Source organism: Haemaphysalis longicornis, unplaced genomic scaffold, assembly GCF_048455015.1.
Source record: "Haemaphysalis longicornis isolate Haplotype H1 unplaced genomic scaffold, Haemaphysalis longicornis Haplotype H1 scaffold_3, whole genome shotgun sequence".
NCBI lineage: Eukaryota > Metazoa > Arthropoda > Arachnida > Ixodida > Ixodidae > Haemaphysalis > Haemaphysalis longicornis.
Window position 1 is genome coordinate 109,601,228 of NW_027526335.1, and position 23,020 is coordinate 109,624,247.

Genomic DNA, 23,020 nt, shown 5'->3' on the forward strand with positions numbered 1-23,020 from the left:
GTGCACGGCACTAGCCATTATCGGTATTGTACTTGCGTGTTCGGTCGTGATGTGCGCTCGTGATAACTCTTGGTGCCTAAAACGTTAGCATGCCCGGAACGCTCAGTATGGTTCACAGTTACCAACATAAGTTTGCCCTTGCGCTTAGCTACCGGAAAGAAAAGTTTGAAGTTTGTGGCACGTTCAAGCGACAAACTTCAACCAACCTTTTCAAAATGTACCAGGCACATAGGATATACATTATTCACGAGGGCATAGTCAAGCCCAAGTTGTAGTCATGCAGAATGTCTTTGCTATCACAAATGACTACTACTTCTCTTTGTCTCTCATTCTGTACTACTTTTGTGATTAGCATGGTCAGATTGCGCCTGTAGGCCTACAGTGGAGCGATTGCGTCCTCTCATTGCAATTGTCTTGATCCTTGTCCCTTTCCCTTGTTTTCTCCATCTCCCTTGTTTTTTTTATTTCTTCGCCCTTGTTTGCTAGCGTAAACGTGTGCTACTACTTGCACAATTAGTATGGTCAAGAGAGCTCCTCCAGGCTTCAATACATATCCGAAACACACGTTTCTAAATCGAAATCCAAAACGCATTCAATTTTGCAGGACGTCTGTGCATCTTTTAACCATTTCAGTCACAAATTATTATATTCACTGCAGAAAAATTCCATACTTGGAGGTTTAGCAGTGTCAAGGGTCTAGAGGCAAGAAAAAAAAGTTCAGTCTCTCTAGAATACTTATTACGCAAATGGCATCGCGTCGTCATACGAAGACACCATTACTCAATCCTGCTTTTCCCTATAAAAAATAATAAATATCCTGAGACAGTTTACAAACAAGGAGGTTAAAAATTTCTGCACATGAAAGAGGTGTTTTTATCCTTTATAAATGATTTACGCCGCAGTAAAAGAGAACTTAGGACGGCAACGCACCGGAGCTCCCACAAAACTTGCGGGCGTCCATTCTGAAACGATGTTTATGAGTGCGGTTCCGCCATTTCACATCAACTTTCACTTCGGTAGGTTTCGAACATCAGCCGCACCGCTCTGCAGCATGAACGGTTTCCCGATTCGCGAGTTACGGCATGAGCCTAAAAACAAAATAGTACCAACAATACGGACGAGCCTTCGGACTCTCCCGCAGCTTCAAAAACTGGGGTTAGGCTCGGTGTCACGATGACGGCAGTGGTCCTACCGAACCCACTATCATGCAAGCGTAATCGTCATCTAAAGCAATAGAAAATACTACTTAAAGGGTCATTATCGGTGCTCAGCCTATGAACTTTAAAAATATGATCTGTGTTTGCATGTGGGTTGTCATCTTACTCGCCAACAAGTGACCGACCTGCGAACGGCGGAGTGTGCTGCACTCGGACCCCCGATGTTCTGATGTTCTGGCGTATACAATAACATACACGCTACTTTCCTGCGTATGCTTTTCTTGCGTTTCCTCATATTAGGCAGCTTTAACACTCCGTATGCTTCCGTGGTTAACGCGTTGACCGGGACCCGACTGCGCCTGCGCGCGCAGGCTTGGCGAGGAAGGCGCACCCCACCGAAAGGAATGCGCGGCCAAGTCGAGGGCCGGCCGCGGTGCTAATCCCCCTTATCGAAACAATTGCGCAAGTGCCTAGACGGCTCCCGGTCAACACGGTGACCACGGAACAGACGGAGCATACAGAGTGCTAAAACTCTCTAATATCTTCTAAAAACCATAGCACTGATGTCTGCAACAACAGTGAAAGTTAAGTTAGTTTTCAGCGGTTACATGGTTTAGCAGCGATGAAGGGCAAGGCTCATGAAGGCGAAAAGGTGGAACTTTACCACGTAGAAGCTGTCGTCTTATGGTTTTTTTTCATTTTAGCTGCCTTATATTATTCTTTAGTGTTGCACGAGCCTATCTGACAATTAGCAGCCTCGTATTGCAGGCTAGGATATCTGGTCAATAGTGTAATCATGAAAAAAAGCAACGTAACACACCACTGTTCGTTCCACTTTGTGTAAAATTGTTAATCACAGGGTCCACGCAGTCTCGTTTCCTTTTCAGTGCGACCATCTCAACTCTAGAGCCCACTTCATCTTACCTGATCGTGTAACCCGCTTTCCCCAAAAAGCCTAGACCCACCCTTGCCTCTAATAAAAGCCTTTCTCCCTCTTTCCCCTTTTAAGGGTATTCCTGGATTTCGCGGATGTAAGCTCGAGGATTAGCATGGCGCCAGCCTTGGCAAGGAGCCAGCCGAACTGCTTGCGGGGCAGCAAAAGGGTGAAGACGCGGCTACGCCCACCGGCGGTCGTTAGGCGTAATGTTATGCTCTGAAGTATAACGTCATCATGCGGCACTCGCACCTCGACGTAGCCGAGTTTGACGTTGTTTGAAAAATAGTTTAAAGGTAGGGCTGCCACTTGTTAAGCCTAAACATATACCTAACAAGGCCAACTGGCCGATGCTCTTAAGCATAGCGACGGAAACAAGGAAAGGCCACAAATTGAAAAAGAGATGTTGATGGCGCTTTAACCCTGGCACGTTAGTCCACACAAAGGTTCACTTTCTCCGCAACTTAGAATCAAGAACTCCGGTGGTACACGCCTGCAGAGGTTAACTTATTGCGCAGAAGTTTATAAAACGGCTAACGGTCTGTCAAAAAGTTCAGTGAATAAATCGCTTACTGCTTAAGCACCACAATAAATTTTTCTGTGTACTTTAATTCCTGTGGTCGTAGTCTAAAACCTAACGGGATAGGTACAAACGAGGCACTTCTGGTGCGATGCCGGAAGTTAATTTAAACTTGATATGCCGCGCCCCACACCTAAACACACCGAAAGATACCAAACCACAGTTGTTTACGAGAATAATGTGCACAGTTGAGTTAAGGGAACCTTTTATAGTAAAAAGAATCACGGGTCTTGCAAAACGTTTGCCACTGCTGAGGCTCTAACCCTGATCGTTTACGTCAAAACCCATGATTCTACCCCCCCGGCCACAGAGGCCGTACAAGAAGTATCGGTCTTGTACCCACGAGGGAAGGGAAACTCGCTTCTACTGCTGTAAAAATGATAAATGCTGCCCAGTAAGCCGTGTACGCATCGGAGTGCCGGCGAGCAAGGGCGTCAGTAAATAATAACCTTCCATTTTCGTTCTCTGTTATACCCCAGCTACACTGGCGTCCGAATGTCATTCGAAGCGAATGTCATTCGACTCAAATGAGGGCTTTGAATGCCATTCAAAATCCACCGTGATCCACAACTATTTCGATGGCATTTGAAAGCTTTAACAATCGCGCGCCGTGCTGCGTGGCCCTGCTGCTGCCTAGATCTGTTCTTACACAGCAATGCAACAATCAAATTCAGCAGCAGTCTTTGGCATTAAAATGATAACAAATTATAAATGATGTAGGTTGTGACACAGTTTTCGCATAATTTTGAATCGCAATCAAGGTTTTTTGTGCTGTTTTGTGCTGTCTGGCCACACTGGTTTGTCGCTTCCTCGCCCTGGTGCTGAGAGTATAGAATGATTAAATCTTTATATCATGATTGAAGTGAACGACAAGTAAACAAAGTCCCGCAATTAAGAATATTTTGTTAGTTTTAAGTACGCCGGTAATGTATTTGTTTATGCTGACTGGGAACCCTGCGCATGAGAGTGCCAGAAATAGCATTCGGGAGCCCTAAATGTATCTCTGGGCGCTCGTTTGGCTCGAATGTCATCTGATCCCTATAGAATTTCAAAACTCAATGGAGCAGCACAACCTCGTATTTGAGTCAAATGACATTTGGTTAAAATGAAATTTGGACGCTAGTGTAACAGGGGTATTATAGTCCATGTGCGCCTATAAGCAGTGCCGTAGGCCGTGTATTTCAGCTCTCTGCACACAAACTAGCAATTACAAACGTCGACATCTTCGGTTACCACGCGCTGCAAACGGGGAAGTCGATGTAATGATACAGAATACTTTTTTTTTAAATACAACAACGTTTTCTTTATTCGACATAGTTGGTCACAAAAAATTCAAAAAAACAAGAGTCAAAAATGAATTACATATATACACAGCTAAGAGGAATGAAAGGAGCAGGGCAGGCAAGCACACACACACATGCACACACGTCTTTGCCTAATCGAGTATTCGAACTTCACAGAACTCCTCCTACAGTTTGGGCTGCGGACAAAGTAAGGTTTCTCCAAACTTTGTTTCAGCGGTATTATTATACACAGACCGTGGTTGTTGGTGATCCGAAAGAGGCAACGAACGGTTGTTTGGTATATCTTTCTCCCCAGTTTCGGGTGTTTGTTGACCACATCAAACTCGCGCGGCGCCGTACGTACAAAGCGAAGGTATAGGCAGCGCTAAAAGCGTAGGGCCGAGTGTTGCGTGAAGTGTTTCGAGGATTGCACGTGCTCCTATGACGAAAACTGGAATAACAGAGGTGGTGAAAAAAAAATAGAACCAAGGGGGGAGGTCGCGAAATAAAACACGAGAGCCTAAAGAGTCTTTTTACAGAAGCATCAACATTGTATAAAGGATCGAGAAAACGAGGACTGGGGGAGGGTGATATGAGAAGGAGGAGGAGAACAATAGGACTGACTGGCCGCCTTTCAGTTTTGATCAAGAACCCGTCGTGGCGAGGAGGGGAATTGAAGCGGACGCTACAACGCAGAGACAGAACGATACGGGAAATAGGGAGGCTTGAAAGGATTCACAACTCGGGTAGGAAGAGAGAGAGAGTTTGAAGTACTAGTGTACAAAACGTAACGACATCGTCATCGCGATACTGCGTTCCTTCCTACGGAAGACAAGAGCTGGCTTTCACTCGTGGTTTTTTTTTTTTTATCAGTCAGCGCCCAGTTCAAAGATAAACAACGCAACGAACTTTGACTGTTTCTGTGACCCGCCATTTGTTCTGCTAAACCACTGTAATTCTTGCTCCCGCATTTGTCCCTGGCTTCCTCCAAAGTTTTCAATATTCTTTTGTTTTTGCAAATGGGTATTGGGGCATACGTTTCTTTGTTTAGGCTTGGATGGGTAGAATCAGTTTCCGCTCGCATCCTCGACGAAGAGCTTTGAGGACAAAGTCTCGCAGGTTGCGGGAACGGTCAGCTGGAAACACGAACGAAATTCAATGGCACGTCCCGATCGTATGCATTTTGGTAACGAGGTCACGAATTTCGATGCGGCCAGGAAAGTAAAGCTGGCCCTCTTAAATGCGACGGCGAATGTCGTTGTTGCTAGTGCGTTCGGCGACTTTTGCTATCGAAAGGCCACTTCCCATTCGAAAAAAGGGGAGCGGCCGAGTCCCTCTCAGTTTCTTCATACCCCGTCCCCTCTTTCCCATCACTGCGTCCACGAAGCCGACCTTTCCTGGCGTTGAAAATCTGGCGTGGCGTGGAAGGGTCCAAACAGGGCCTCGACACAGGGCCGCAGCAGTTGGAAAGGGGGAACAAAGCGTCAGTCCCGTCTTCTGTCTTCGTCCTAGGATGCCTCTGACGAGGGCGACAGACTACTGGAAAGGTCGTGGCACTTGATGGACTGTCTTGCTTCCTTAGTGCCAGCCGTGGCCGCCGCCGCCTCCGTAGCCGCCGCCACCGAAGCCGCCGCCGCCGAAGCCGCCACCTCCGTAGCCGCCACCTCCGTGGCCACCACCGAAGCCGCCGCCGAAGCCTCCGCCTCCGAAGCCTCCACCTCCGAAGCCTCCACCGCCGAAGCCTCCGCCTCCGCCGTAGCCTCCGTGGCCGTAGTGCACTTGCTTCTTAATGTAGACTCTGCAGTGTAAAGAAACAAAAGAAAATTAAGTGTCAAATGCACCCTCTACCACATGGTATGGGAGTGCCGCCACACGCCATCCCTTGCCCCAAATCTGATTCCCTCATTTGAGCAGTGGGAGGGTCAGTTGACCAGCTCCAACCCGGATCACCAGCAATATCTGGTAGACGGGGAGAGATGGGCCGCCAAGACCAACGGCTTCCTGGACTAAGGAGGTCCCCCGCCTGGCGGTCAGCCCAAGAACATTGGCTGCTCCATGAAATGTTTACCCCTCCTCCTGTCAACAACTATGTGGCGCTTCGAAACTTTTAACGTATGTCGCAATGGCTGAATGCCACAATCAGGTCAGTGCTGAAGCACGTCCGCGCAACATCAATCCGACCCTCTGCTCATTTTTGGAACCCGCCACCTCGACAGTATATTATTCTCAGTGCACCTTTAAGACTTGCTTGAAAAGAAAAAAAAACTGTAGAAGTTGCGAGAGTGCGAATGCTGGGCAGTCATTTTCAAGTTCCCGGATCTCAAATGTCTCACTCGCCTCCCATCACCTAAACTCTGCTATCCGGAAACTATTCGTCAACGGGGCGATCTCTTATACAACACGATAACCCCTTCTGGTGAAGTCACCAGAGATTTCTCTCCACTCAAACTCACCCGGTATACATTCGCGTTCCATCCCGTAACTTAGCCGATTGGGCTGATTGATTGCGATATGACCGACACAGTTAACTCAATCTACCGCGGACAATAGTTAAATATTCCGTTTTCCATCTAGTGAAACAAACGCTCTGAAGAGATGGGCGGAGACAACTCAGAACGTGAGGAAACACGTTGATGTAACAACATAGGCCAGTGGACCGCCCGTTCGCTTCTTTGAGCGTAACCTTGAGTTCAATTTCGCACTTTAAATACGTTCCCTAAAACCAACGATCAAAATAATAAACAAATAATAACGAATAAATAACAATAAATCAGTAATAATGAAGAATAATAAAGTGGAGAAAATAAGCCCTCGGTATAAAAGAGGCAGTACAGGCACTAAAATGTGGGACTCGGCAAAAGTTCCAGTGCCGGAAACACAGAGACGATAAAGGGGACGTTCGAACACGGACGCGGAAGTGACAAGCACCAAGCGGGGTCTCACTCACGTGTATATCTCGGGGTCAAGAAATTTCAACCGAGAAAACTCGGAATAACTGAAGAGAAAAAAAAAAAAAAAACAGGGAGAAGAAAGAAGAACCCGGCGACGACTTTCCTTTCTCCGTCGTGGTCGCGTATGACTCGTTTTAGTGTCATTTCTTTACGTTTTTTTTTTTTAATTTTATGCCTGCTCTTTCCACGAAATCTCGGCTGCCAGGAAAGCCCGGCTGCCACGCTTGCAACAGCGCAACGAATATATTGTCACGCTATGGCGGAAATACCCCTATGAACCCGGTTGCAGGAAACACGGAGCCTTTTTTTTTCTTTTTCTTTAGTTTTGTTTTCAACGCATTTTGATAATTCCCACCTCCTGTCCTTGTGCCTATCGCTTCCGCCTGTGAGATGAGGCGAGTTCAAATGATCCCCCGTTCTTTTTTCTTTCTTTTTTCGCAGGCTTTGGAATTAAATTAAGTCACGGCAGGGAAGACGCGTCGGACCGTCAAAGAACAATCGGATAGTCAATGAAACCTTTAGTACATATATTTAATGTCACTAACTCCCTGAATTGGCATTGCCGTGGGAGAAAGAGAAAAAATAGCGTCTATTTCGTTTTTCGGTGGTGCGGCCACGATCCCCAATGACGACTGTACAAGGGCGCTGTATGGAAACGGTAACGATCCCGGAAGTGACGCCCCCGGTAGCGTTCGAGCTGTCCCAAGTTGGACTTGGTAGCCGAGAGGGGCATGGCTAGTGGATAGGCGCGACGGTTATCCTTTCCGTCACATGAAAAGCGTGCTCGAACTTGTGACTAAGTACTCATTTGCAGCTTAATCATTTCCACTCCTCTTTGAAAAAGTTATGCCCCTTTCAATTTCGAAAGCCGTTTTCTCAGCTCCTAAACTTGCTAGCCTGTCACCGTAAGTATTACTTCACGCGTTCACAGAGATTCGTTTTGTGAGAATTCGCTTTGATTGCGTTTAGGCTTGATACCGTGGAAGCGTGCGTTCAGTCGAGGGAAAATGAGCAGGAAAAGGCGTTAAGCACATGGATGTTATCCTGCTGAGATGTATTCATTCAAGCAATCCGTAATGTGCATGGCATAAAGCCAGTCGTGATCATTGGACGCCCTGCTTAAATCGCGTATTGACGGGACAGCGAGGAACCTCTCCCTGCACCTGACAACAGAGGAACGTGATTCCGTTCGCGTAAATAACCACTAGGCTCAAAAACTGGACTGAATAAAAAGGGCTGAGAAACCATTGGGCTGAGCAGTATGGGCTGAAAAAAAAAAATTGAAGCATTCACTTGGGGCGTCGGTATCCACTGCTGTCCATATACCCGGTAGAAAGCTGCCGCAATATGGGCGGGATGGGCCTGCCCAGTTTGCTTAGAAACATGAACTGGACCGACTTCAGCATGCCACACACAATGGGTGCAGCATGCGGACGCGAAGACCGTAATTGGCATGTACAACAAAGGCGGTTCACCGGTGGGACTCGTGTAGAGCAAACAGAAGTGTTGCCAGCGGAAATAAAAATGAAAAACCGAAGGCCGCGACCTTCAAGTCTGCAGTACACTGCTTACGCTGCATAAATACGTTGAAGGCCTCATCTTGAGCAATCGCGAGGCTTCCTTCTAGTTTATGCCCTCAATGTTTCCTTGCTCTCCGCAACTCAGTCTAGGGCGCACGAGATATACCTGGAGAAGCTGAGATGAAATTACGCGTGTGTTTTAAGATAAAACAAGGTTGAGGTGAGAAGGGCTCTAGAAGCAGTTATCTAGATAGCGAAGAGAGGCCCAATTACTCCTGCCCAAAGAGTTAATGGTACTTAGAAACGTATCAGATATAACAGTGAGTGAGTGAGTGAGTGAGTGAGTGAGTGAGTGAGTGAGTGAGTGAGTGAGTGAGTGAGTGAGTGAGTGAGTGAGTGAGTGAGTGAGTGAGTGAGTGCATTAATAAGACAAGTGTTAGGAGTTCGCAGATGAAATTAACGAATAAGTGAGTAAATCAGCGATCTCCATGCTGTGTGAGTTCGAAATGACCGCGGAAGAGAATGACGCGACAAATGCTTGACTGAAGTATCTGATAGTTCTTTACTCATGTGAAAATAAATTTAGAGAAAAGCAGGCTATCACTTTCCATCTTGGTGTGCAAAAGTAAATATAAAAAACTAATAAAGGACGTAGAAGAGATGTGGTAAGGGAGTACGAGCAATTTACAGATAACTGAGAGCCATTTGGGAAAGGAACAATTGGGAGAGTAATCTACTGGCATGACAGATTCAAGAAACAAGCCAAGATCCTACAACACAGAAAACAAGCGGTAAAAACTCATCATGCGTAGTCAAATGAACGGTGAGGGAAACCGGCGAGGTTGTCGAATCCACTAGCCACGTCACCGCCCGCACACCCACCGTTCGCTCTTGCAGAATCACATTAGCCTATGCGATCGCGGATCGAGTAGTCTAGACACGCAAGCGGTAAGAATATGACACGTTCCGGTCTCTTATGGGGCAACACGTCCCAATTCGTTTCCCTCTCACCGCTTTTCGTTTTTACTCCCTCTCTCTCTCTCCGTACGGGCTCCGAACACTGGGTATTAACCATCCTCTTCCTGCTCACTTCCGGAGCTAGTTCCTCATAATATTCAGGAAGTGAGTGCCGTGGCTCGCGCTGGCCTCATTGGTGTCTCAGAGAGCACTCGGGGTGAGTTTCCGCTACACCACTCGGCCGCATCGACGGAGAGGGGCACATAAGAGGCGCTCTAAACACCGGGATCTGCATGGTCAGCTTCGGAATGCGGACAAACAGCCTCAAACAACAACCTCGCTGCCCGCTCTGGAGAAGAGAGGAGGAGAGCGACTGCAACATCCCTCTCTTCCTCTCTTCGCCTAGTTTCCTCTCTAAGCGCTGAAGTCCGGCGAGCGGAACCTTAGCCCGTGGAAGAGCATGCCCCGGCGCTCGAATTTGCCGGTGTTGGGGAGATTAAACGAAGTATCTCGGAATGTGGGACGTCGGCGCGACGCGCGTTCGATATGTCTCAAGAGGGTTTTCCTTGCAGGATGGAAACGGGACTTATAAACGGAGCGGTCCGCCCTTCTCGTCGTTTTCTTTTGATTTTTTTTTTCCTGAATGCTAAGCGGAAGGCGACAGAGCTATTCTAGGGAGAAGGAACCTCCGCGTTCGAAAACACGTGTCTTGTATGTGGTTAGCATGGTGCAATAAAAAGTAATGTTTCCTGCCGTTAGCCTGAGACCACGAAATCTTTTTCCACAATTGGTATTTTTTTTTACGTTCCAAAGTATAGTTTGGAATAAAATGAGTCGTATCCTTTGATTGGAATATACCAGGTAAGCGAATAGAAAAATGACGCCTACATTTACTTAACGTGATGACAAGAACAAAACGCTCCTTCCTTCATCGCTTATCCATATCAGAATTGGGTGACTGAGCAACCACGAAAACATAACTTTCGACCACGTTTTGTTCCAACTCGTAGGTTGAATATTTTTCGTAAACTAGGCAAACAATTGCAACAAGATCGACCTAAATATCATGCTTAATCTCGCAAGGATGGAGTGCCTCGCACTGAAGCCGTGGCCTGAAATTACATTTTTCGTCGCTCTCCGCCGAAAATTTGCACGAAAATTGCAACGAGGTAGAATCCCCTGCTTTCTCTTTAGAAGGAACGTAGACAATTAACCCCTAGTTATAACGAAATCACGTGATTCTAAGTTTTAACGGCCCCAAGTGTAGTGTTGGAAGAGCAAATCATCCCCGTTTTTAACAAAGTGTCACCTACAACGAAGTATCCATTATAACAAATATTGTTTATAACCAAGTTATGTTTGCTGTCCTCAGGACTTCATTATAACAAGATTTTGCTGTATCCGCAAAGTTTGCGATGCCACTGAATTTAGCTTCTGATGTACTGTTATAACAAATGTAAGCTCCACTTCCTTAGTTACCCAGAGACAATTACAGCAGCACTGCTCGCACAGTGTAAAAGACGTAGTCATGTTTACAAGTATTTCGTAAACAAATCTGGCTTGCTATCAAAAATAAATTACTTTTTATAAATACTCTACGAAGGGTGTTTTTCATGATGCTTTGTTACGCCGAGCTAAGGCGAACCGGAGGGAATAAGTCTAGCTAGCCGATATTTCACGAACACCAACAACAAATGGCGCCTGTCACCCGCCGATACATAGAGGCTTGTACGGCAAACCCCCACAAAAAACATCGATGTCATAAACGAATTAGTCGCGATGGTTATAACCATAACCAGTAGTAATTGAAGAGAGAGCGAGTGAGAGCATAAACATGTATTTGAAATATAACTGGTTATGTCCACTTCTTCGACTGTTTTCAGAGAAACTTAATATCACGGACAATACTGGAATACCGGTTGTCCGAAACTGTGGCATTGAGAGTTCTTGGGTGAACGATATAACCACCACCAGAGAAGAGTCAAAGAGTGTTTGCACACGTTTAGCCGTAGTAAATTATCGGGCGCCTTGATAATTTTTGCACAGTTTTTCATATAGCTCTGACTTCTATTAGACAATCAGTCGCCGAATCGCATACAAATTTACCACAGGTAATAAGCCAGCATTTCCCGAATAGCGGCTGTTTACACTTCAAACGTACAATGTTTATTTTCGTGTCAACGGTTTATATAGGAGATACTAGATAAAGACGGGCATAAACGGCTTCCCTACAATTCTCTAAATAAAGCAAAGGGTGTTACTTTTAGTCACCGCAGAAGAATGCAGTTGCAACTGAGGGAAAAACAAAAGTGTACTGCGATAGAAATGATAATAAAACCGCAAAGCGGCGAAGACGATCGGCACCCAGATCTACAAAATGTGCGAAACAATGCCCGAGTGGCTATCGCGAACGAAATCGAGATATATTATTAGTCGGCGAACTTCTATGGCGAAGAATACGTGCGTGTCGGGTATCTCGTTAAGGTGTACACTTAACGACAAGAAAAGCTGCAAAGTCCTCGCCACCGTCCAGTGGACATCGATCGAGAAAAAGAAAAAAGACGTCTCCATGGACCGAGACACGCTGATATTTTTGTGTCCTCGTACATACTACTGAGATTTTCGCGGCTTCGGCTTCAAAGAAATGTGGAGTGAATAAAGAAAAAAAGTCGCCGAATGGTGGGGTGGTCGAGAGGGAGCGCGATCATCGCCCGAAATGAGAGAAAATGGAATTGGGACACAACTCTTGGGGGGTCCGTTCTCTTTCTGTTCACCTACAGACACCGAAGAGAGGGGGTGATGAATGAATAAAACTAAAACCCACCTCCGTACCCCCTCAACTCTTTCCCACTCCGTCATGAATCCGCCGCCGGAGTCCGAAAGATGGTGAACGAAAATGGTCGTGCTCAGGCAACATCGTTGCTGCCATTAATGTTCCCCAGGGTTTTCCACTATGCCCGCTTACTTTTATATCTCATTCTTCCTTGTATGGGTTGCGTTTACGAGGAAAGCGACCAAGGAGATGGAGGAGGGGGGAGGGAGGCCAGACGTCCCCGCGGCGGCGCCTTCAGATTTCTTTTACGAGGAAGCTCGCTGGCGCCATTATTTCGGCCATTGAATCCGTGCATGCAGCGCGTTCGAGCAGAACGAGCGATAGGCCCCGGGCCATCTGGCACGATCGGCCTGGACAAACGGCAGAAGAGACGACGACGACGACGAGCAGTATGAGGTAGAAATCGTGGGGCGAAAGAAAAGAAAAAGAGGAAAAGTACGCGAGACAGAACAGGGTCGTTCTGGTGCAAACTAACGAACTCAAGTGAGCGAAACAGGGGCTTTATAGAACGTTTTTGCATTCCTGTCCACTTTTTTTTCCCCTCCTATGCCACATTTATTCATATCCTCTTTCTTTCTAGCGAGACCTATAAACGCGAACGTGCTCTTTCTTCAGGGCTATTCTTCGCAGACGTCTTCTGCCTTCATTTTCCTTTCACACTTTTTGTTTTGCTCTACAACAGTCTTCTGTTCTTTCCCTATTCGGCAGCGCTTTTGAATTCGCCGATCCACTTGTGAGCAAAGAGGTGTAGCGAAAGAAACTGGCAAAATAAAAAAAAAGCAGAGAATCGCGCTGAGAAAAAAGAAAAGGAGTGGTGATAGTTACCTGCCCTGTGGAACGGCGCGGCTTGGCTAACGGCGCGTGATCCGAGGGTTGGCTGAAAGCGCACGAGCCAGCTACATCTTACGCCTCCGGAGAAGCCGTTGCGTGTAAGAGTCGTCGGCGGAGTCATCAGTCCCTTTTAAAGCACTCCACTGAGCGCGTGAGAGAGTTGAATACAAAGGGGGGGACCCCGTATTACGTCGCCGTGGACGTTATTTCGAGGCTCATTTTTCATTGTGACTCGGTTTTGTGTCCGCGCTTGGAACGCGGCAACATGCGATGTACGTGGTAGCTCGTACGGTGCGTTGCGCGGTCTTCTGTGGCCCTTAGTATGACATAAACGTGTTTCTCTGTGGCTTAGCTTCACACGAAGCTATGCTTTGAATGAGGTGTTTGCTTCACCCATTAGGTGAAACCAACGTAAAGTTAAAAAATATCTCAATTAAGGGCATCTCGTCCGGCGTATCCACAGTGTCCGATGCGGCGAAATGTATTCATAGAAAGTAAGTTAGCAGCTGCCGTTTTCTGCTGGCTGTAGTAATTAGTGGAAATGCGCGTAGCACATAAGTGAGTGAAGGAAGTGAATGCGCGACAATAGACAGCTCACTGGATAAGAGAACGTCTTCCCTTTCAATGACCCTCCGCTACTGGCCAAGCGACACATGTAAAAAGATCTCCGCAAAGTCTGTTCTCATTCAAAAGTAGCGTTGAGGACGTTTAGTCGTATTGTACTATCGCTTTGATTAGCGACCTGAAGTGCCCAATGATTTTATTTTAGCAGCGACGTCACCAAAAATGAGTTTTATAGCGGCTGGGGTTACTTGTTGACGGCAACTTCAACGCCGGAAGTATTACAACAAAGGGTGGCAATCGTGGTAGGAGATGCACCTATTTCGCGAAAAACCTCGCCAAACCAGAATGCGCGCAAGTACTGAACCGCCTCGGAGCCACTGAGAAACTGGAAAAGATGGCGGCTAAGTTGCTTGAGTGGACTTGGTTAGCGTGTGCGCACAGCGTCGCCGAACTGAAACACTCTGCTGTGGTCATTCTAATAGCTCTGGTGATGAGAAAATATTGCCGTTTAAACGATACCGATACCAAACTCTACCTGTTTACTTTAGCATGTCACCTATGCGTGAGACATGTGTTCGGTGTTCGTCGTCCGCTTTTTTTCCGCATGGCTCAGTTGTTTGATAAGACGGACTTAGCCTCGCATAAAACTACCCGCGCTCGCAGTTTTTCTCCGCAGCAGCTGGTTCGTCCGTTCCATTCTGAGAAGCGCGAAGACGCCTTGCCACTAAAATTGTCACACTGATAAATACAAAAATATCCGCAAATCAGGGTAAACGAAACCGATTTGTACGCTCCCGGAAGTATTATCCACGTAGCCAAGACAATTATCAACGACCCGAGATTAGCTAGTCGAGTTTACACCTCAAGTGTGTTTACTTTCATTCTTAACCGCGACTTCGTTCTGGGACATTTTGCACCATTAGCCTATTTCTTCCTTGCACGTTCCCTGATCCTGAGCGTCCTCCCGCGCGAAAGCGGGGAAATAAACTATCGAAGAAATTCCCGTGAATAGCCGCGACGTTGCGATTTTTCCTCGTTCGAGTCGAACGCTTATACATTACCGTCCCTAACAAAGCGCAGATCGTTGCACCTCCGCTCCATGGTATAAAACTCCACTCGCATCGTCGTTCCGAAGACGAGAAAGGTCGGAGGCGCCTTTGTTTCGAGGTCACTTCTAAGTCGCCCCTGCACTGCGGGCCTTGCTCCCTCGGGCGAGTGCGTACGACGGCGCGCCGAGAGCAGTTCAAGGACAAGGCCGATCGCTCGGAGAGCTGTCGTGTCGGTCGCCGTCGGCAGCGTCAGCGACGGACATTCACGACGACAGATCACCACGACCGAGGACGCGACAGGGCTCGCACTCGTGTGTGGAAAGAAGACGGAGGATCTTCAGAACGCCGCTGCTGGTCGAAGAAAGCCCGCTAGGCTGCCGGCCTGCCCGCGCGACGACGCCGTTTTGCTCTCCTGGGAAACGAGGTCGCCGGTCTTCCCGCCGCTAGCCTCCCGCCGTCGGTTGTGCACGCTCTGCTGCTGAGAGACACGGATCGACACACGCCAAGATGGCGGAACGGGCCCTTCTACTGTTTTCGCACGGGCGGCCGAAGGAACAAGCGACTCCGCTATGTCGCCGCCGTCCCGGGCCAGCTAATGCGAAGAAAGCTGCCTCTCCCTTCTCTTCGGCGCCTACCACCCCCGCCGTCCCTCCGAAATCTTCTACGCGCTCCTCTCTCGGCTGCCGAGACGCGTTTGTCGGTCAAGGACTTGGCTGACCCTTTCTGGCCGCCGGCTAGCGACCGCTGCCGCGTTCTGCGCGTCTTGACTCTCAGCGGCGGCGGTGTCCGCTCGTCCCAGCTGGATGCTGCAGTCCGCGCGGCCGCTGGACCGTCAGCATCCGCGTGCTTGGGAGCAGACCACCGAACGCGTTTCCCTTCAAGGGAACGCGAATAAGGAGAGAACAAGTTCAGGCGGGTCGAAATGGAAAAGACACGACGCGGTCGTTGCCGAAGCCGCCGCCGCCGCCTGCTCCGACTGACCTACAACGAACGACCGCATCGCCTCTGCCGCCGCCGACACTCCTCAGAAGCACGGACGACTCTGTGTGCAGAAAAGATGAACAAGAAGGACCCTCCTCCCCTCCGAAATATGTTCGAGGAGGGCTCGTCGTTGGAAACGGACTTGCTCGAGAGAACTTTCCCAAACGGGGCCGCACGAAAGCCGAACTAGACGTCGAGGACCTCGTCGTTGAATGACGGGGCGGGCTTAGCGTGGCAGTTTGGAAGAGCGGATCGAGCGTGTTGTCGTCTGACAGCGAACAAGGCCCCTCGACGTTTCGCTGCCCGCTAGTCGCTCCGATGACAGGATGATGCCAGAGTGGCCAGAGGGGCTTTCGAGAAGTGACAGACCAGTACGGGAATAACGGTGCATGCGGGGTGGGGGTCTCCGACTCGGCCGCCGGTCGAAAGCGGCCTAAGTGGAACGCGGATAGAGCTCACTGCTTGATTCGTCACACCCAGTTGCGATTGGAGAATGAAGAAGAAAAAAAAAACGCGTTGATGTCATCCAGCCTAATAAAGAAGCCGCGTTTTAACCCGCACAAGACATGGCGCGTTCGATTTTGCTTTCAGAGGAACTAGCCCTGGCAATTGCGAAAAAACAGAGCAAAACCTGCCGAGTTTCGAATCGAAGTGGAGTCACCTACCTCTCCAACAGAAGTGATCCACAAGCTCTGCCTAGTCTGGACGTGGAGCAATTTCGTGAGTGAAGTGGCCAGTCCAAGGAGGAAGAGGTGAAATTGGCGGTTGCTGACAGCGGACGAACCGGGGGGCCAGACATTTCATTTTATAAGGCTTTGATTTGTTACGCGTGCTGTCAACACCAAAAGGTGTCAAAGCCTAAGGATAGGCGGAAGACGTTGCTGAGGGGAAAAGTTAAACTTCTGACCGCAGCTAACAAGTGACAAAAGCAGAAAAGGAAGTTCAATGTCCCGCCCTGTCTCACGTGAAAGACTCTGACTGCCTTATGAATTCCAGCGAAATCTTTGTGAAATGCTAACATACTTAAAAAGTGTTGTTCATTATCACTTTGTAACGTATTGGTATTAAATGCGGCAAAGCTTCGCATACCTACGTGAGTACGAGTACCTGAGTGTCTATTTTGTACTAACACGAGCGAGGGTCGCGAGCAAAAATGGATGGAAAGAGAAGCAAATCGTTTTGAGCTAGTTGTAACACGCCTGAAATGAGGACCCCTTAGCGATAGAAATACTGAGGGCTTGGAATACTATTTCACAAGGCTAACCTCGGCCCAAAGTTATGGCAACAGGTGTATTTTTTTTTCTTTGGAAGAGGAAGAGGGTGGAAGAGGAAGAGGAAGAATGTGGAATGGAAGAGGAAGAATGTGGAAGAGAGAGGGTGGGATGGAGAGATGGAGATGAGGAAGAAGAAAGGTGGGGAGGAGGAAGGAGGGAAGAGAGGGCGGGAGAGGGAGGCAAAGGAGGCAGAAGGAGAGAGAAGGAACATAATTGTCGAGATGGAAAGGCGGGGTACGACAGTTGTTAATCCGTATCATTTGGGTGTTTTTCCGGGTCAAACGGTGAGATGGAACGAGACGGGGGGGGGGGGGGGGAGGTGCACCGAAGACATCACTCTGGAGCCTCTGATTGGAACCCATGATTATATCGCTGAGTAACTAAAAGAGGAGAGCACGACAGAAGCTGAATGGTTTCATTAGAGTTCCGGAAGGGTGGGGGGGGGGAGGGGGGGAGGGGGTGATTTGCCATTAGCTTCCGCAGGTATCTTAGCTAAAGTCCCCTATCTCCGGCTTCATAAAAGCAGAAATTAAATAAAGTGGTAGGTATACCACAGTGCTATAACAGCCAGCAAAGTTCCACGGCTGAGCTGCCTTGGTGTTCCTGACAGGACCAGCCTCCACCGGCTCCTGCTTCACCACCGGCAGACGTTTCTGATTAGCTACGTCTCCAACGAACTATACCGTTTGGATCCCACCCCCTTTTCACCCCCGCCCGTAGATATAGGGTGAATGCTATAGGACACATTAACACCGAAACTGTCAACTCATAGCCATGCAATTCAGCATAAGTAAAGACACCTCGGCATCTAATACCTTAAATAAGTTTGTGCCTACGTGACCTGTCTCTATGAGTTCTGCACCGTGCTTCGCGCATAGAAAATTAAGACGGACAGTCCACAGATTTTTGCAGATAACTAATCAATGCACAATCATCAGAATAGACATTGCGTAGGTGGACTCTGCACGAGTTTGTCAAGTTCGTCAGCTGTAAAGCGGTTCTGTGCGTTGAATTCCGAACGTACGTATATCAGTTGGTAAAGGCTACGCGACCTTCTAACATGCGGCGAAGGGGAGATCGAAAGCCGCTTTTGAAGCCCGGTTTGAAGAGCCAATCCGAAAATGGGGCGCCAAGCCAGAGATCCAGATTCAACAAAAAAGGCAAGGGGGATGTAGAGGAGAGTACACAGGAGAAGCAGTTCGCTTCGGTGCCTACGGTGTCAATGAGCACTGTAAGAATAAAGAGTCGCGGCCCCCACGTCACCCAAAGAAACGAAATACTTTCGAGTTCATTGGACCGATCGCTGTTGCACCGTTCGCGTCTCCATTGCCTTCTCCGCTACCTGCCGACCGACTTTCTCTTACTGTCTCCTCAACAGGGCGCCGCGAGGGCGGAAAAATAAAACAAGCGCCAAAAGCCAGGCTAAGAAAAAAGCGCGAAAGGAGTAGAAAGTTGGCGTCACGCGTTATGGTCATACGTTCCACTCTATTGGCTGCACGCATATGGAACCGCTATGGGAGACAGCCAGAGTCATTGACCCACTGACAGTGAAGACACCACCTACGGTCTCTGTGGTGTCCCCGTAGCGGCCTAAAACGGTGCTTCGGTCGAGGTTGTATGCGATCTGTTTCACTTCCTCGTAGAACCGCTACGCCGCAAGAAAGAAAGAAAGAAAGAAAGAAAGAAAGAAAGAAAGAAAGAAAGAAAGAAAGAAAGAAAGAAAGAAAGAAAGAAAGAAAGTGTATCGACTGTCAAGATTCCGCTATTCACCCTAAGTTGCATCTGTATGAAGAGCTCAATCGAGACACCAAACTGGTTCACTCTCCTGCGCACGTTTGGCCGTTTGGCAGGCCCCCCCAAAAAAGTAAAAAGCCGATGCAAGAACGTACTATGCGCGCCGAGGACTGCTTGGTAAGCAGGCGGACTGGTTTTGGCTGACGTAACTATAGCCACGCGTGGGGCTTTATGTAAAAAGATTCCCGACGGGGGTGCACTTCCCTCTTGCAAGTGCTTCGCTTTTTTGTTGTCTTAACTAAACCTCACGCGCGCGTGTGTACGTGCAAGGTGCGGAAGCAGGACTGGTATGCGGAGAGGAGCCGGCGAAAACAAGTTTCCGTGGCTGCTGATATTATTTATTTCCTAGACGCTACCTTTCCTTTGCCGACGTGACAGGCGTTTCTTCCTACTTTCTTTACTTAACTTTTAACCGGCATCGCACAAGCACGCTGAGAAAACCCGCCGCATCAACAAGAACACGAACGCCGTGACCCAGAGAAGTTGAATCGGCATACACTATGTATACAGGTTAAGGTGAAAGCGGCTAGCCGCGCCCTTTGCTCCTCACGTCAGGAAGATTGATATGCTCTCGCTTTGCTATTCTGAATGTTAAGTACTTCCTCGTTCAACCGCCCTTAAGAGGAAAAAAAACGGATAAATAGAGTGAAAAGTGGGAGCATCTAAGAGTTGCCGCCGAGTATCTTGTTTAAACGCTATTCATGAGACAGGGACAGTATGTACGATGCGCCTCAGTGATATTTGCGTCTCTCTTGTTACGATTTTTATCTTGCTTCACTTTGAAGTCTCAGACCCCGCACGGCAACCCGAAGCCCCGCTTCCCATTTGGTTTACAGTCAGATGGGCTGACAGAGACAGCAAGTGAAATTGGTTTGCGTCGCTGCGTCCTTACCTTTTCAAACTAGGTTACACCCATCCCGATGCACGGAAGAGCGCAGAAGGAAGGTGGTTTGGGGGGGGGGGGGGGGGGAGGAGGAGGAGGAGAAGAGAGAGTCTGGAAAAAGGAAAAGAATGGGCGAAATTTCGGAACGGCGACGTCTGCCGCAGTGAAGTTTGGAACGACGGCTGCGGGGCGGCCAACGAGTTGATGGAGGGTTTCCCCCTCACGAACGCCAGTTGTCTGGCTCGTTCAATTACCGTCATTAGAGGCCGCGAAGACGGAGGAGAAGAGAAGGAGAAGATTGACGTCGCGGAGGCGCGGGAACCAGAAGACGCCTTTTCAGCGCGCCTGCCTCGGCGCGACATTCGCTGCGGTCACCGGGGTCGTCAACGCTTTCTCTAGTCCGTTGCCGAGCGAGTCATTCTAGCCGCATAAGTGAATCCGCGCCACGCTGTCAGGAGGTCAGGCAATCAAGGGGACCACAGCGTTCGGGACGGGAAAATAACCGCCGCAGTTCGGTGATCGCTCGCTTTCTCGCCCCTCGCTTGGCGACGGCGCAGTTCGAAGGCCAAGCAACGGCGATGAACGTACGCTAGGCTCGAGAGGGAAGATGGAGGTCGGCGATGTTTGCGGCGGTCGTGTAGCTAAGACGATAAGTAAGACGGGTAAGTCACGCGCCCACGGTCACGGGCTGGGAGCATTTGCATTACGGTGCATCGCGTGTCAAAGACCCTTTGGCGCGTTTCTCTCAGGTCATCTGTCCCACCCGCCTGTCTGTTTTTAGCAGCACGACGTCAGTCGACCACCAACCAAGTCGATATGCCTTTTCGTCTGTATTCGCCCCTTCCACGTCTGAGATGTTCATATTACCAACAGCCTCCCCCCCCTCTCCCTCTCCCTCTCTCTCGAAAGCAGTCGACCCTGCCGTGATTTTCGTAGTGGTGCTTGTCCGCGGTACCCTGCTGATCTGACGTACCACGGACGACGTCTCACACTCGTTAAAACATAACGCAGCACCCCTTCGGCCGGCCCACGCAGGGTTACACGGTTTCGCCGCGGTTCCTGTAATCAAGAAACAAATAAACAGAAGCAAGACAACAGATAAAACACGCGACTTGGGTAGAGAAATTTAAATCGCTTCGACATTGACCGCGCGGCCGCAAACCGACGGTGAGTGCGGCTTCCTGATTGACCATCGGAGTCGGGGCCTCATTAGTTTTCGAACCCCACAGGAGACGCCGTTTACACTTCGGGGTGAACGATTTCCCTGTCGCTGCGACCGAGCTTCCTGCCAATGGTCAAAGTCGCCGCATAGTTTGGTGAAAGTGTCACTAGTGGTGCCTGTGAGAAATGCATTCCTGCGTGATTTCCTTTTTAACGAGTGCCGCACTCCACCTTCTAGACTATGAGATTACCCTAAGTTGCCGAATCCAGATGTGCTATTTCTGGAGTTGGTGGAAACAAGTTGCGTAAATAGACGGCGGCGAACGAATCGTATTGTGCCGGAACAATTATTTAGAGAGTTTCTGTCACCATATTTGAAAATGGGCGTTACACGTGCAATTCGCATCTCTTTAGGGAACACACCAGAACAGAGGATTAAATTATAGATGTGAGCGATCACAGGGCATAATTCAGGCGTTGAAGCGCGTCAAAGGGCCTGGGTTCGCAGGCGATGCGTCACAACCGCTATAGCAGATAGGATTCAGTACAAAACAGTTCCTGCTAATGTTGAAGCTGATCCGCTAATTTCCCTAGTGAAAGAACAGATTTGATACGCCAACAAGTAAATCTCTCTCTGTTTCAGGAAAGACGCACGAAGCAAACGCAGGCAGTGCCCGATTCAGTTCTGTTTGAGGTCAAGATCTCAAGGATCTCTCCAATCACCCTACCACCAAAGGAAGGAAGAACAACATGCAGAATTATACGGCCTGCAGCTTTACGCTGGTCGCGAATAACCTTAGGCTCAGCCGTTGTGTGCAAGTGCTTCAAAGCTTACTGCGATATGGCAAACAATGGTACTGGCTTCCGAAGCTTCGCTTGCCAGAATAGTGGTTTGAGCGCGAATTAATTTTTAGTGATACAGAGGACGTGTTGAGAATTGCGCACGCACTAAGCAAACTAAGTTTGTTATAGATACGTATCGATGAAAAGTGCGACACGTTAAGTTGTAATGAATTATCTTCGTTAGTGACACATTTTTGCTTAAATTTATTCAATAGACGATTTCTTCAAATTAATTGTAGTAACGCTCCAAGCGTGCATGGATCGGTCTACGACGCGCGCTCTATCAGGTACGTTAATTTTTTGTTATTGCATTAAGATACGTTAAATAACACACGCCATTGTGCTCATGCATTTGCTAGAAAAGAAAAGCCTCCTACTTTGAGTTGACTGTAGCTAATTGTTAATATCACTTGGTATAATTTAATGAGGCGTGTGCCATAGATATGACGGGAATTCCGGCCCGTGTTGCTGTTGATCGATAATACCCCTACATACCAGAACAAGCGCGCCAGCTTTACGTATTCGATATTACCTAATATTCCCCTGGTGTCCATACACCCGCACACTTATTTTAACTTCCGCATTACATCCCAAAGGCGCTGTTATATGGATTGCGTGATTGTTAGGTCTGATGAGAAAACTGCACCAGGAAGAGCATTGATTGCGTGCCAGTAGCTGGCGAGAGTGCGTGCGTTGGCTACTCACGGGACGGGCACTTCGACGGGCTTCTTGACGATGATCTCCTTGAAGACGGGCACCTTGACTGGCACGGCGACGGGCTTGGGCACGTGGATGACTTTGTGCACGGGGACGGGCACGAACTTGGGCACCTTGACGGGCACGGGCACGTGGACGACGCGCGGGACGGGCACGTGCTTGTAGATGGGCACCGGCTGGTGCTTGATGACCGGAACGGGCACGCCGACGCTCACGTAGTGGGGCACCGGCACGGGCTTGGGGATCGGGATGTGCTTGTACACGGGCACCAGCTTGGGGATCTTCTTGTAGACGGGCACCTTGACGGGCACGGGCACCGGGTGCGGCACGTGCACCACGTGCGGCACGTGGATCACCTTTGGCACCGGGAAGGGCTTGGGCACGGGCACCGGGTGCGGGTACGGGACCACCTTGTGCACCAGCTTCACGATCTCGTCCGGCTTCCAGGGCTGGTGGTAGCCGGCCATGGCCGCGCCCAGCAGGCAGGCCAGCACGCCCAGGCATGCGCTGCTCCCCCTCATCTTCTCAGCTCCTGCACGAGACACACGCGCACTGCTTCAAGCCCCGGCTGCTGATGTGACACACTCTCCCCGCCCGCCCAACTCCCTGTCTACGGCACGGGGTCGGGACCCCGTGCGGGCCTATGGGGGCCCTCACGAGGTCCGAGCCTCGGGCTCGCGCCCCCCTCGGCTGCCCCCCCCCCCCCTC

General features: G+C 49.1%; 1 protein-coding gene across 2 annotated transcripts in view; it reads right to left on the reverse strand.

The window, feature by feature from the left end:
• Positions 1-3,967: 3,967 nt before the first annotated feature.
• LOC144175012 (uncharacterized) overlaps positions 3,968-23,020 on the reverse strand; it is a 58,600-nt gene continuing 39,547 nt past the window's right edge. For both annotated transcript variants that reach the window (XM_077704019.1, XM_077704020.1), the window contains exons 2-3: positions 22,301-22,844; positions 3,968-5,752 (exon numbers count right to left, since the gene is read on the reverse strand). In XM_077704019.1, the coding sequence (XP_077560145.1) occupies positions 5,533-5,752; positions 22,301-22,833 (753 nt within the window). In that variant the 5' untranslated portion in view covers positions 22,834-22,844 and the 3' untranslated portion in view covers positions 3,968-5,532. The remainder of the gene's footprint in view (positions 5,753-22,300; positions 22,845-23,020) is intronic.